Source organism: Tympanuchus pallidicinctus, unplaced genomic scaffold, assembly GCF_026119805.1.
Source record: "Tympanuchus pallidicinctus isolate F22 unplaced genomic scaffold, pur_lepc_1.0 scaffold53, whole genome shotgun sequence".
NCBI classification, from domain to species: Eukaryota; Metazoa; Chordata; class Aves; order Galliformes; family Phasianidae; genus Tympanuchus; species Tympanuchus pallidicinctus.
This window is the reverse complement of record NW_026294773.1, coordinates 111,588-126,996: the sequence shown is the minus strand read 5'-3', so window position 1 is coordinate 126,996 and position 15,409 is coordinate 111,588. Positions and strand designations below refer to the sequence as shown.

The 15,409-nt window shown below is 53.9% G+C and overlaps 2 protein-coding genes across 2 annotated transcripts in view; both read right to left on the bottom strand.

Moving 5' to 3' along the window:
* The window catches only part of LOC128091854 (cytochrome c oxidase assembly protein COX14), a 161,638-nt gene that overhangs the window by 133,592 nt on the left and 12,637 nt on the right, over nt 1–15,409 (bottom strand). The gene's annotated exons all lie outside the window — the stretch shown is intronic.
* On the bottom strand, nt 1,746–2,231 carry LOC128091851 (twist-related protein 2-like). The gene has a single exon (XM_052705240.1). The coding sequence runs from the start codon at nt 2,229–2,231 to the stop codon at nt 1,746–1,748; it is 486 nt and encodes a 161-aa protein (XP_052561200.1).

Sequence of the window (15,409 nt, the reverse complement as noted above, 5' to 3'; positions counted from 1 at the left end):
AATAGAAACCATTTTAATGCGCTGAAAGCAGTGAGCTTGGGGGACTTCAAACACGGATTTTGTTGCCCGAGGGCTCCATCCCTCTTTCCCCGGATAATGGCTCCCGCTTAACGAGGGCACATCCCCATCCAGCTCCTCCAGCTCCCTTTGATATTTAATAGGCTGACTTCCATTCGCTGCTTTGTGTTATAACATTTACGGTCCCATTGCAGGTTAATTCACCTATGGGAGAGGGCGAATGAAGCCTCCCCAGCGCCGGCATCGCTCCTCTCTTATTGTTCTTTGCTCAGCGAATCCTCACCGCACAGCCCAAGAGGGAGCTGCTAATTGGCAGCGAGTGCCGCTGCAGGTTGGCACAAAGCGGGTTGTTATCGATGCAGCACGAAGATGCTCTGCCTGCAGGCGAGGTGTGGAGCTGCCGGGGACGGATGCTAAGGTTGGGCGATGAGCAGCACGTGAGGGATTTCATGGGGAGGTTTTTCACTTAGAAAGGTCTTCAGGATCGCTAAAGGTCTTTCATTCCTCTGTTTATCACGGGAGCAAAGCTGCTGCCAAGCGTTCAGCTCAAATAAAGAGGTCTGGAAGTCAGCAGCTGGAGCCTGAGCTGCCCGTTAGACAACACTGCAACCAGCGGGAAGGGACCCTCACCAAAAAGCCCCAAAGTCCTCAAGGGAAGAGCACAGGGCAATTAGCAAAGTGCTCCTCAGCGTGGGCTCCTCCTGCAGCTCTCCACACTCCGGTCACATTTCCAGCTCTCCTATAAGCAGAGGGGCAGAGCTGTGCTGTGCAGCCCTTCAGCATCAGCTGCATCCTCTGGTCCTTGGGGGTGGCATCGCAGAGCCCCACATTTGGGACCGTGTGCCAGGGATCTCCCCAGGATGGGAAGTAAGATTTTAATCATGAAATGGAATCCCAATGGGAGCGCTCTCCATCTTCAGCCGCCGTTTGCGCCTCCATCCCTGGAGCTGCCTTGAAATTGGGGCTGCTCAGCAGAGGACTCACCCAAGGTCCCTGCCTGGCTGTCACTGGGGCCGCTTCCCAGTCTGGCAATGTCTCAGCGGGGACAACTCTCCCCTTTCTCTCCCTCTGCTCTTTCAAGATTTGAGGATGGGGCAAAGAGGAGAATTTTGCCGTCCAGCTTCCCCCAGGTGCACCCTAAAGATGAAGGCAATGTGAACTGATGGCACTCAGGAGGGGCTGAGCACGTCCCATCCCGCAGCCCTCAGTGACACAGATGGGGATCCCACAGCCACTGCACCGAGGGCTTAGGAATGGGGCTGTGCACCATTTCAATCCCCTTTTCTGGCCCTTTATGGCCAATAACGCAGCCACTGATTTGAGCACAGCTCTGCCAATTCTGACAGCATCTCCAATAAGACCAAGCAGGAGAAGAAGCGGCGCTTAAGGAGAGTGCACCAGAGTGACCAAGAAAAGAATGTTTTTCCCAATGGGTGGCCCTCATTGGGATGCAAGAAGACGGAGTCCCTGCTCCTCTTGCAGTTGGATTCCCCAAAGCACCGGGCGGGCTCTGACCCCAACACCAGAGCTGGCACTCAGAAATGCCACAGGAAAACCCAATCCTGCTTTAGGGACAGCGGAGACCGGGATACCGAGACCCAGCAGGATGGGCTGGGTTTGTTGCAGCATGGGGAGCACGAGGGGGGTGGGCTGGGAGATGCATATTGGGATGTGGGACGCAGGAGCAAAGGATGTGCACTCTGCAGCCTCGCCATACGTACCCAGGCTCAGTGGGATGCAGACATGGACCAAGCCCCTTCCATCCTCCAGACAGAGAAGGCGTAGCTCAGCCTCTCGTGGGCCAGGTAATTGCAGCTGGTGATCTTGTGGTCCAGCTCATCGCTCTGCAGCACCTGGTACAAGAAGTCAATGTAGCGCGCAGCCAGCTTCAGGGTCTGGATCTTGCTCAGCTTGTCGGAGGGCAGCGTGGGGATGATTTTCCGCAGCTCCGCGAAGGCGTCGTTGAGCGATTGGGTCCGCTGCCTCTCCCGCACGTTGGCGATCACCCTCTGTGTGTGCACATCCTCGAAGGACTGTGGCACCGGGCTGCGCTTGCAGCGTTTGCCCTGCGGAGAGGCGGCTCTGCTGTCCTCCAACGCTTTGCCCGCTTGGCCTCGTTTGCGGAGGCATTTCTTGTGCAGTCGCTCACCTTCCTCCTCGCTGGTGACCAGGCTGCCTTCGGGAGACTCCGGGCACATGTTTTCCTCCTTCATCTTCTTGGCAGAGCTAGGAGCCTTTCCCAGCGCGCTCTCAGAGCATCGGTGAAGGCGACGCTCAGCATCAGTCCTTCATCCCCACCAAACTCCTCCAGAGCCCCGCCGAGCCCTCCAAGGAGCTCCGTTGGTTTTTCCTTTGGGCGACGGAGAGGAGGGCGTTCGGATAACTTTGGGGAAAGGCTTTTGCTGATAGGGTGAGGAGGAGCGGGGGCGGATCAGGCGCAGACCAATGCAGAGGTGCAAGGTAACGCAAACAGCATTGGAGCTTATGGGTTCCAGATTTCCTCCCTCCCTCCTCCACCGACACCCCCAAGCCCTCTGGCACAGATGCTCCTGCTTGCTGCCCAGACATCAAGGGACGTCGCCTATGCCGGTGTGAACACCAGCCATGGAGGTCAAGGGAAGCCGATTTGGTCTTAGTCTTAACGTTTTAGTCTTAATTTTAAGATCCCCACAAAAGCCAGCCTGCAATTTTCACCCGTCCAGCATGGAAGAGAAGAATTTTGTCCCTGTGTTGTTCAAGTGGAGGTGTGGAGCAATGGATGCCCCAACGAAGCAATTGATGAGCTCTTAACCCAATGGAAGATGTGACTCTGTTGGGCATCCACTGCTCTTAAGAAATAGCACCAAACCCAAAATGGGTTTGAGTTTGCACCTATTCACCCATCCATCTATTCACCCACCCATTCTCTTCCTCTATCTACAGTTCTAAGAGTCCTGTGTAGCCCTCATTACACAGCTATGATGTGATACTCATCCTGCACTACATCCCTCCCTCTCTGAGCTGGGAGAGGGCAGAGTCTTTCCATGCATCCATCTGAGCCTTGCGGTGCCTCCAGCAGCATCTCCTTACCAGCCCTGTGCCCCATAGAGTCCTGGCATGTAGCTGAACTTGGGCTTCTGTGCCCACCATGGAGCAGGGAGGAGATGATGTGTGGTTAAAGCCCTCAGTCAGCTCGGCTCGTGCATGAGGTCCAAGATGGAGAGTGAGAGGAGAGCAAGATCTATAGGGTCAGCAAGGTGACAGAGGAGTGAAATGCCGGGATTTGTGGCTTGCTGAGCTCAGCTTTGTGTTTCTGGGTTGTAAATCCCCTTCTGAAGGCACCAGGCTCCCTCTTGGGTGTGGGTTGGCTTCCTTGCCCATTGCTTCTGGCAGTTTTTTGCAGGCAGGGAGGGGTTGATAGGTCCAGAACCTGCTCCTGGCTGGATCCACACAACCAGTTCAGCTCCTGATTCCCAGGGAGAATCATATTCTATTAGTAATGGGAGTGGGCATCCCCACCGTGCCCATTCGTCGGATCATGGAGCCATTAAAGTTGGAAAAGACCTCCAAGACCAACAATCCAACCCCAACCCAACGTCACCATGCCCACTGACAACGTCCCTGAGTGCCCGTTTCTTGAACACCTCTCATGTTTGCTCAAGGAAGGCACAGATTCGCAGAAGAAAACCTCAGTTCAATCTGCCCATACAGACATGCCCAAACCCTTCCCAGCAAAACCCCTTCCATCCCCTTGGCTTCCCAATGACCCCCATCAAAATTCTGCCTTTTCATTCATACATACGCTGATGTTTTTCTCCGTTTTAAGGAGTTTTCACACCCTTCCACAAATTTCTCCCCTCGCCCCCCCCAAAAAAATCCTTCGGATGGGAGCCAGCAGCTTTAAAAACACCCAAATTGCTTTAAAAAAAAAGAAGAAGGAAGAAAAGGGGAGGGGACACGCTGGGAGAGGAGCAGCCGATGAGGAGCAGCGATGGGATGGAGCCCAATGGCTTTGCTGGGTAGGGCTCACACGCGAGCGTTGTCAAAGACAGCAGCCAATATCAGCTGTTCCTAATGCGGGAAGACAATAGATCAGAGGGGCCTGGGAAAGCGAGAGAAAACAAAGGGCGAGAGAAAAATCCCCCCAGGGAGGGGAGAATTGAGGCAGATCCCAGCTCCTCTGATCCCGCGCTTGGAGGAACCGGCTGAGCTCCGCAGGAACGGGATGGCGGCCAATTGACACCAGCTGGGGCACGGGCTTGTGCCTGGCTTTTATTCATTGATTTATTTCTTATTTCTTCTTATTATTATTTTTCTCTTCCACGGAATAAGCTTAATTCTGCTTCCATCTCCCGCAGAGCTGCTGATATCCCCGAACGAATGGATATCAAGGCGCTTTTTGATCGATGGGGACGACCAGCGATGCACCCTGAGCTGCTCACTGGGGCTTTTTCACCCACCGTTGGATGTTTTGTGGCCAGAGTGTTTTCCCCTCGATCGTTTCGGTTTGTTCCTTCGACGCGTGTTGCTGGAAGAGCTTTGGTATAAACTGTTCATGGGAAGGTTACGCGTTGCCAAACCGGTTTCGAGAACTTTGGTTCTCTTTCCAGCTCGCTGGGGGTTTTACAGCTCATTTCAGACCTTAAAAATGCAGAGAGAGAGAGAAAAAAAAAAAAGAAAAGAAAGAAAAAGAAGCCTGGATTGTTTGGTTCAGTGAGATGCCATCAGATGGGAGAAAGGTTGGATTTCTCACTGTGTCCCAACCCTCTGTCTCTGCCCAGCTCCCCTTACTCCCATCCACCCCACTTGAGGGCTTTCTGGGGGGCAGGATGTGGATGTCCTGGGGTTGGATTGTTGGGGTGGTGGAAACTGCTCAGCACTTTGGAAAGAAAGAAAATAAAAGAGGAAAGAAAGAAATGAGGCAATTGAGCTGAGGTTTCCTTCTAAGGTCATAGAAACACGGGATGGTTGGGTTGGAAGGTCCTAGAAGATCATAGAATCATAGGGTGGTTTTGGTTGGGAGGGTCCTTGAAGATCATAGAACCATGGGATGGTTGGGAGGATCCTTGAAGATCATAGAACCATGGGATGGTTGGGATGGAAGGATCCTTGAAGATCATAGAACCATGGCATGGTTGGGATGGAAGGGTCCTGAAAGATCATAGAAGCATAGGGTGGTTGAGTTGGAAGGGTCCTTGAAGGTCATGGAACCATGGCATGGTTGGGATGGAAGGGTCCTGAAAGATCATAGAAGCATAGGGTGGTTGAGTTGGAAGGGTCCTTGAAGGTCATGGAACCATGGCATGGTTGGGATAGAAGGGTCCTTGAAGGTCATGGAACCATGGGGTGCTCAGGATGGAAGGATCATGGAACCATAGATCATGGAACCATAGAGTGGTTTTTGTTGGGAGGGTCCTTGAAGATCACAGCACCACAGAGTTGTTGGGTCAGAAGGGTTGGCACTGCCTAACAGAACGACACCGTCGTACCTCTGGGTCGCACCCCACCACCCTGATATCTCAGATATTAAATGCTTACAGCGATTTGCTCCTTGCTCCCTGGGGAGCGCCACATCTTTTGGCTTTTCTGAGCACCAACAGCTGCTCAGACCCTGCTGAAGGAACACCCAAAGTCTTGCTGGGTGCATGCAGGCCAATGAGGAGCTCAGCACGAAGCTGATGCTCCTCCACCGTAAAAACCAAGAAGACTTTTGCATCCCTGAGCTCCCAAGCCATAAATCTGGCCCTAACCCAGGCCAGCATCCTAAGATCCATAGATCTAAGATCTATGATCCAAGATCCTAAGATCCATAGAGTGCCGATGGCCGAACGAACAGCCCTGCACAGAGTGGGGTTGGGACGGAAGGCGCGAAACCACGTGCAAATCCAACTGGGGGTTAAAAACTGCCCCCTCCCCTCTCTGTGCTTCTCAACCCCGGGCTGTGAACCTGTGGGATAACGCACTCCATGTGTGAGCCCACAGCATCGCTTTGATGGCGCCTGCAAATGATTCCGGGCACAAAATCAGAGACCGAACCTCGATGGTGAGGTTCTTTTTGGTGTTGAGTTCTGTTATCATTATTTATTATTTTATGTTATTTGTTGCAGGCTCTCTGTCCTTTGTCAGAGGGGCTGACAGTGACCTCAATTTTCACCACGCGTGAAATAAATGGGATGGGGTGGGATGGGATGGGATGGGATGGGATGGGATGGGATGGGATGGGATGGGATGGGATGGGATGGGATGGGATGGGATGGGATGGGATGGGAAGGGATGGGGTGGGATGGGGTGGGATGGGGTGGGATGGGGTGGGATGGGGTGGGATGGGGTGGGATGGGATGGGATGGGATGGGATGGGATGGGATGGGATGGGATGAGAAGGGATGGGGTGGGATGGGATGGGATGAGAAGGGATGGGGTGGAGTGGGGTGGGATGGGATGAGGTGGGATGAAATGGAATAAAATAAAATAAAATAAAATAAAATAAAATAAAATAAAATAAAATAAAATAAAATAAAATAACATAAAATAAAATAAAATAAAAATAAAATAACATAAAATAAAACAAAATAAAACAAAACAGAACAGAACAAAAGGAGAATCACCCTAATAAATCGCCGACATGAAAGGCAGCCGGGAACAGCCGCTGCCCCTGGCGGCCGGGGGGAAGCAGCTCCGGTTTCGCAGCTTTTTCTCGTTATCGCGACCCGAGAGTGGAAACAGATGCGAGGAGAGGAGAAATGCGAAGCATCCGCGGCCGCGTGCCGTTACCGCGGTGACGGCGGGCCGGGGGGCGGCGCGGGGCCGCGGCTGCGGGCGGCTTTGATCCGCGCCCCGCAGCGCCGCTGGACGCCCCGAGCCGCTCGTTTCCTCCTCGCGGTGATTTCGCGTTCCTGGAACTGCGCGGAGTTTTTAAGAGCTAAAAGCTGTTCCTCCCCCCCCCCCCATCACCATCCTCACCGCCTCCGCTCTCTCCCAGTAGCCAAAGTGGGAGGGGGAGGCTGGGGGGTCGAGCGGTGATGGAGGGGATGGGGGACCCCCGAGTGGGGGGCAGCGGGAGGGCAGCGCGGCCGGGGGGTCACAGCACGGCAGGAACCCCGCGGGGGGGCATCGCGGCCGCCTTTTCTTTCCTTTGCTTCTTTTTCCCTTTCTTTCTTGATTTTTTCTGTTTCTCCCCCCCTCTTTTTTAAATTATTATCATTTTTTAAAAATTGTTCCTATTTTCTTCCTTCTTTTTTTTTTTTTCTTTTCTTTTTCTTTCCCTTTTTCCTCTTCCTCCTCTCCTCCTCTCCTTCTTTCGTTCTCTCCTTCTCTCCTTTTCCCTCTCCTTTTTACTTCTCTCCCCATTTCCACTCTTTTCACTTTTCTCTTCTCTTCTCTTCTCTTCTCTTCTCTTCTCTTCTCTTCTCTTCTCTTCTCTTCTCTTCTCTTCTCTTCTCTTCTCTTCTCTTCTCTTCTCTTCTCTTCTCTTCTCTTCTCTTCTCTTCTCTTCTCTTCTCTTCTCTTCTTTTTTCCCATTTTCCCCCCTTTTTTCTTCTTCCTTTCCCTTCTTTTCCCTTTTAATTTCTTCTTTTACCTCTTCTTCACATTTCTCTACTTCTTTTCTCACTTTTCCTCCTCCTCCTTCTTCCTCCTCCTCCTCTCTTCCTTCCAACCACCACAGCATCACACGCTCCAATCCCTGCAAACTTCACCCTTCTGCCAAGCACCCCCTGGCCTGCAGCAAACCCCAATAAACCCTTCCACCCTTGTGTTTCACTTTGCAGGCGGTGGCACGGAGCTCCATCCCAGTGCTCCCAGTATATCCCAGCCAGCTCCAGCCTTGCAGCAGGGCTGGATGTCGGTGACTCACGGAGCGTTGGGAGCTCAGCTCCATCCTGCTGTGCGTGGCAGTGAATCACTTCCAGCAGGAGATGCTGCACTGTGGGATGCAAAGCAGAGGCTTGGTTGTCTTCTGCTCATAAGGAGCCTCGTGGCTTCACCCTGCCTGCATGCACGCACTGCCCGCCCAATGCTCCTCACTGCTCTGCCCACAAAGGAAGAGGCAAAGCTCCTCTTGCAGATACCAGCCCACAGACATGGAGTTTCTGGAGCTTCTCCATGCAGGGCTCCATCCCAGCCCCATTGGTTCCCATCGTGCTGTTTGTGCTCACAGCATCCACTCCCTGCCCCCCCGCTGCTCTCTGCTCACCCGTCCTTCACACACCTTCTCCCTGTGGTCCCACGCACTTTGTCCCTCCCCTCTCCCACCATCCTAAAATCCCAGCAAAGCCAATAAGAAGTCAATCCTCTTTTCCTCGCCGTGCACACAACCGAATCTCCTACTTCCCAAGGTGGAGATGTGTCTGTGTGTGTGCAGTTACCTCTGCCTGCACACAGCTCCAAACCACCCCGACCTCCAGCCATCCCCACGCAGAGATCCACTCAGCCCTCCTGCATCAGCTCTGACGTCTGTGGGAAAGCAAAGCAGTCAGCGACAAGGAAGGCATTTATGGGAGGATTTGCTTCATCTGCTTCTGGCAAAAGCTGAGCAATAAATAAGGTGCTGGAAGGGCAGGGAGCAAAACTGTCCTGGGATGTTCCCTTCAGAGGTTGGAACTGGGAGGGAGAATACTGAAGGGAAATTGTGTTTCTCCCTTCCCAATGGCAAGCAGAGCTGGATGGGACCCATCCAGGGAAGAGAAAAAGGAAGGCAGCAACAAACCGGCGCGGTGTATGGCTTTCCTCAGGCTGTTATCTCAAAGCCTACCAGTGGGATAAGGCCACAAAGCGCAGAGCAGACAGACAGTCGGGTGATGCTGATGATGCACGTCCCAAAGAACGCCGAGTTATTTTTATATGAGCAACTTTGCAGACGCTCACAGCTGACTCAGTGCTCTGCATCTCCTCCCTTGGAGCTCTGGGCCAAAATGGAGCTGCGCCGGCACCAGGAATGGAGAAAAGGTCCTGGGTTCTCCTCAACCCCCCCATGGCTCATTTGGGGCAGTATCTTGGATTGGAGTGGGATGGGAGAGGATGGGGTGAGCTTCCTCCCGCTGCCACGTGGGCATCGCCATCCGTCGCTGTTATCAGTCAACTGGATGGAAAGGAGACGAAGAGTTTGGGGGAGAGGGGGACAGTGAGCAGTGGGGTGGAGGGCTGCAGGGACCCTCCCCCACCCCAGCAACACCAGCAGGCAGGAATTGGACTCAATGATTCTCATGGGTCCTTTCCAGCTTGGGGGACTCTATGGCTCTATGACACTTCTTTGCCCTAGAGAACATGACTGCATCCCTACACTCCTAACCCTACCCCTACCCCTAACCCTAACTCTAACCCTAACCCAACCCTACCCCTAACCCTAACCCTAACCCTAACCCTAACACTAACCCTAACCCTAACCCTAACCCTAACCCTAACCCTAACCCTAACCCTAACCCTAACCCTACCCCTACCCCAACCCTACCCCTACCCCTACCCCTAACCCTAACCCTAACCCTAACCCTAACTCTAACCCTAACCCTAACCCTAACCCTAACCCTAACCCTAACCCTAACCCTAACCCTAACCGTCCCCACAGCCTTTGGGCAGCAAGACCAAAAAAAGACTCCAAAAAACTCCAAAAAACCCAAACCCTGAAGGCGTCACACAGCGAATGGCAGCCACTCCACCTCCATCCCAAGCAACCTTCCTCCTGGGGGAGAAAAGACCACAGAAACCCCAAGCAGACAGGAAATATCTGCACTGGTCCCACTGCCCTCCATCCCATGGATGTCCCCGTGCCTGGTGATGGGTCCAGGGAGGGGTGGGCCGTGGGATCACGGCCCTGTTTGGGCACCTTTGAGGGCAGAGCTCCATGGGGCTGCTCCCCACCCTCTGCTCCCTCCTGCCCCACAGCAGACACCGCTCACGGCCCCAGCAGGACATGTGGGAGGGCTCTGCGAGCCTTCAAAGCTCCGTCTGTGGTGGTGGGGGGGAGACGAAAGGGCTGCTTCCACTCCTGGCCTGAGATGAAAGGAAACGTTTCTCTCCACGCCTGGAATGAGTTCTGGTGCTTTGGAGATGGGGCTGAGGCCCGTTTCCTGAGCACCACAGCAAGGAGCTTTCATTTGCACGGGGACTTTGCTGATGGGACACGGGAGCAGATGGCTGAGATGTCAGCGTGTCCCCGTCCACAAGAGCAGGGGATGCAGTGATGGTGCACTCACCACTCTCCCTATGCCCCCAATACGCACAGGTTGAGGCTGACAAAACCCTTTGTCACCACCCCCAGGGTGACACCATCCCTTGGGTAAGCTGACAAAACCACCCTGAGGACACAGAGTGGAGATGCTGGGTCCTGCACACAGCCCAGCCGTGGGGAACGGCCGATGGGGCCGACGTGAGCGACAGATTTTCCTCATTTTGTCAGAGGAAATTCTATTCTGATTAAGACCTGTTTGATCTCAGAGGAGGAGGAGGGGGTGGGATGGGGGTAGGGTTGGGTTTCTCTCCAATTGTTGGGCTTTATTGGGCTAATGCATCAGCTAAAAGCTTCCAAGCAAGATTTAAAGGAGGGAACGGCAAGGGCACGGGCGGCACAATCTGGAGATGGATTCAAGGCGTTGATTAAAACAAGGGATGCATTGCAGGGAGGGAAGGGATCAGCCAGCATCAAACCCAAGCTGAGCAGAGCCTGGGGGCTGTTGGTACCACTCAGCCCCCAAGCCCTGACCAACCTCTCCGCTGATGTCAAAGCCCATTCCTTGAACTGGGCAGGAAGAACTGATTGCTCCCCTTCCCCTTCAATCAGACCCCAAAGACGGCGGTTTCCTCCGGATGCCTTCTCCAAACCGACCCCAAAGTCCCATTTAGGACCTTCCAGGAATGCCATCCTTGCAGCTCAGCCATCCCCATTGCTCCCTGCAGGACTCTCTGCCATCACGGATGGTTGCAGCCATGTGGGGTTGAGCGGAGATGGGCCAAGCAATGAGAAAATGGTCAGGGTGGAAAGCTCTGGGAGGAAGAATTGAGATGGGGGGACCAACCCAAGGGATGAATCCTCCAGCAAGGGTTTGTCCTCCATCCTTCCCTTCCCCTCCATCCCCTGCAGAGGTGTAGGGATGAAGTCAGAATTGCCCCATGCTGGGTGGGATCAGAGTCCAAGGAAAACCCATCAGCTGTGTGCATAAGAAAAAGGGGTAAAAAGGGTAAATAATTACCTCTATGAGCTGAGAGCAAATTTGGACGTCACCCCAAAGGACTCCACTGGGTAAGGAGGAAGAGGAGCTCGTGGGACTGAAGGTGAAGCACCAGGCCTCACCCCAGCAGCCCCCATTGATAACAAATACTGGAACTGGGTGGAAAATACAACCAATGGAGGGATGATGGTAAATAAATGCAGAGCTTTTATTGCCAGGAGGGCGAGGAAGGTAACGAGCGTGACCTGAGGGCTGGGAGGAAATCTGGAAGGGAAAAGCTATCAAAGACAGGGGGATAATTGGATAAGAACGGCACACCTTGGGCTCACCCGATAATTGTCTTTGATCACAAATCATTTTCCCAACGGAGGCCACGCTGTAGATCTCTTCTGTCTGGACTTCATTAACACTTCTGATGAATTGCTCCGTAGGAATGGATTTGTTAAAGCAGAGGGAAGTGGGATGGGGTGAGGGGATGCGGTGGAAGAAGGACCGCCACCAAGCGGATGTCCCCCATGGAAAGGTTGGGGACAGCCTTTGTGCTCCCCAAAGACCGTCAGGAAGGTAAAAGCAATTTGCTGGCGTCACATCATGCGCTGTGGAGGGAAAAATGGATCTGGATCTGTGAGATCCGGCCGTGCCAAGAGATGAAGGTGGCAAAGATGGGACCGGATCCAACACAGACGCAGCACATGGAGACATGAATGCTCTCCGGATGAATCCTTCCCTCCATTCAGCCCCCTCTGCGAGTGGAACTGAACCCAGCAGATCCCATCCCATTGTGCAAACCTTCCCCAGGCTGGAAAACCATAGGAATTAAAACAAACAAACAAAACAAAACAAAAAAAACACAACAGATTTGAAGATTTGGAAAGGAGGAAGAGCGCGCAGCATCACGGCGGGATTTGGGGTGCATCAGCCTCCCCACATCGGCTCCATCTTTCCTGCCTGGGAGAATTAGGCCTTGATTCGAGGGCTGGTTTTCAGCTTTGGGACCCAACTCCAACCCGTGTGATTTTTGCTGTCATTATTCCCAAGATGAATCCACCTCACACAGCCTTCAAAGCGCTGAGCTGTGGCTGAGGACCCCAAACCCCAGCAGCTGTGCCAGGATCGGTCAGCAAGCCCTCAACAAAGTGCTGCTGCACATCGCTGCTCCCCATCGATCTTATCTCCCCTCAAAGGCTCTTCCCAGATACAACACTTCAACCCAACGGCAATTTTCAGCCTCTTCTTTCTTTCTTTCTTTCTTCTTTTTTTTGTTTAATATTGGAACCATATTGAACCGTTTTACTGGCTTGGTTCTTCTCCAAACTGAAAGATGTCCTAAAAATAACTATTCCCAGTTCTGTGTGTGATGCTCAGCCCCCCTCAACCCCCCCCCTCTCCCCCCCTACACACACATAGGACCATGGCTGCCTCCCAGCCTTGTCTCTGCTTTTCTTATCCCAGCACTAAACGCGTTCCATTGGGGACTTTTAATCCCACCGATGATTTTTAACACCACCCATCTCTGCCTTTTGGCTCTGAGATCCGCAGGACCACAGATCCCTTTGGCACAGTGGGATTTGGTGCTCAGCTCAGCGGTCCCAAACCTCATCTGAAGCCTTTCTCTGGTACATAGCCAAGGGAGAGGGTAAATTGCACAGCCCCAATGCACAGAGGGTCAACAGCTCATAGAGAACCATCCCCAGTGAGTGATGATGGTGATGAGCTGAAGACCTTGGCCAGGCTTTGAGTCTTTGGGTCCAGCACCCCAGCCTGCATCCAAACCCATCCAAATGTATCCCTATCCCCATCCACCCCATCCAACAGTATCCCCATCCACGTCACCAAACAACACCTCCATCCCCATCCATTACCTCCATCCTCATCTATCCCACCAGACAGCATCCCCATCCTCATCCAGCCTATCAGACTATATCCCCATCCCCATCCATTGCACCAAACAGCATCCCCACCCTCACCCACCCCATCCACCACATCTCCATCCAACCCCATCTCCATCCATCCCCATCCAAACCCATCCATCCCTATCCAAACCCATCCATCCCCATCCAAACCCATCCATCCCCATCCAACCCTATCCAACCCCATCCACCCCATTCACCCCATCCACCCCCATTCAACCCCATTAACCCCATCTACCCCATCCAACCCCATCCACCCCATCCCCATCCATCCCCATCCACCCCATCCATCCCCATTCAACCCCATTAACCCCATCCACCCCATCCCCATCCATCCCCATCCAACCCATCCAACCCCATCCAACCCCATCCCCATCCAACCCCATCCCCATCCACTCTGCCCACCATCATCCCAATCCCCATCCACCCCATCACCACCGCTGCCCCCTGCTCCCATCACAGCCCCCCATAACCCAACACCCCATCCCTGTGATGGCTTCATCCTGCCCTGTCCCTGCACCAGCACTGCCCCTCTGTGCCCAGGGCCACCCATCACAGCTCACGGTGGCATCCAGCTCCCCTTGCTCTGATGGGGCTGTTTCATCCAAGGGCTGCCTTTATGAAAATGGCATTTGGGGCATTTCTTTTTTCTTCCCCAATGATTATTATAATTTTATTTTTATTCTTACAAGCAACAGCCAGTAAACAAAGACCAAATACGTGCTGAGTTGGCTCCCCACTCGCAGGGTGGGCCGGTCCTGATGTGAGGCTGGGGAGAAGGCTTGCAGCAAAGCAGGCGTTGGAAGCAATTGGCACAGCATGGCACAGCACCACATATCTGCAGAGCACCACGTGCCCAGGAGCACGGATAGCCCTAAGGGTGACCTCAGAACCCGTATGGAGGAAACCCAAGCAGGTTGGATGGACTCAGAGCACGATGCGTGACATCGCCACGGGCAGAAGGTGCTGAGCATCCTCCTCCTCCCCCCAGAGCACCTCTCTGAGGGTCGGATCCTGCAGCTCCGGCAGGGCTGGGTCGCTCAGAGCCTTTGAAAAGCCGCTTCCGTCCTCCCCACATCTTGAAAGCAGATTGCTCAAATGCAAAAAATCTGTTGTTTTCGTGAACGTTGCTTTGAACGTCTTCAAGCGCTGCTCGGGCAGGAGGGTGGGATCCCCCCCCCAGACCCTCCTCATGCTGGCTGTGAAGGTGCTGAGACCTGGCAATGGGGATCAGAAGGTGCTGGAGGCTGACACCCCGTGGGGCTGCGCTTTGTGGAACGCTCCTTGCTGCACCAGGGCTCCTCTGCAGCCCCAGGGCACGCGCTGAGCTCAGCGGATGCTGCTCCGTTTCTCAAGTGTGGCCAAAGAGCCAATAAACGCAAGGGCTGCAGCACATCCTGTGAGGTGAGGAGGGGGGATGGCATGAAACCGTCCATCCTGTTGGGTGGGAAAGGTCGGTCTGCCCTGAGGAAGGAGACTCGTGCAGAGTGGTGGGTTTGTGTTTGCCTTTCAGAGCCGCGCAAAGCTCTGCTCCCCTCGAATCCCGTTGCCAGAGGGATGGGTCCAACCTTCAGGCTCTGGTGTAGAGGAAGAGTTGGGTCCCTGCCCCATAGAGAGGAAGGTTTTCCCCATCTTGAGAAGGGCAACCAAGGGCTGCTCTGCTTTCGTTTTGCTGACATCTGGATCCAACGAGCTGCAAAACCCATCCCATAGCACAGGGCAAAGCATGGCCCAGGGGACCACGATCTCCTCTGCAAACCGAAATGAGAAGGGACATCACCTCCCTGTCCTCAGCCCCTGCAGGATGCTTTGACCACAGTGCCACACAATGCAGCCATTGGGTCCAGGAAGGACAGTGGGTCCCAGGTGATGCTGCGCCTACGGCTGGGAGCAGAACTGGCACCGCCTGGTGGGTAAAAAGACCCCAATGTCCCCGAGCATTGCTGGTATTGCTGTACCCCCAGCCCAACATAGGGGAACGGGGCCCCCCAGAGGTTCTCCAGCATTGTCACCATCTGTCAGCCCCATCACATCATCGCATCCCCATCGCTGGAGAGAACAAAACCAGCTGGGATTTCCGTGTGAGCAAACTGGAAGCGATGCCAGGAAGGACCTCCCAGCACACAGCAGCTCCCAGATCCACTCATATCCATTAAAATAAACCCTTCCCCCTCCTACCCCCCCTCCCCTCCCGGTGCATCCCACCTCCCCATCAGACCCCTGGGTATGAAACGAGGACTTCTGCAGCTTTCAGCTTGCAGGAGGGTGGGTCTGTGAGGTAGGAGACGGCTCAGTGCGGCCCCCAAGGGGGGGCTTGGCTGGGACGTGCTGGTATTGAAGGGC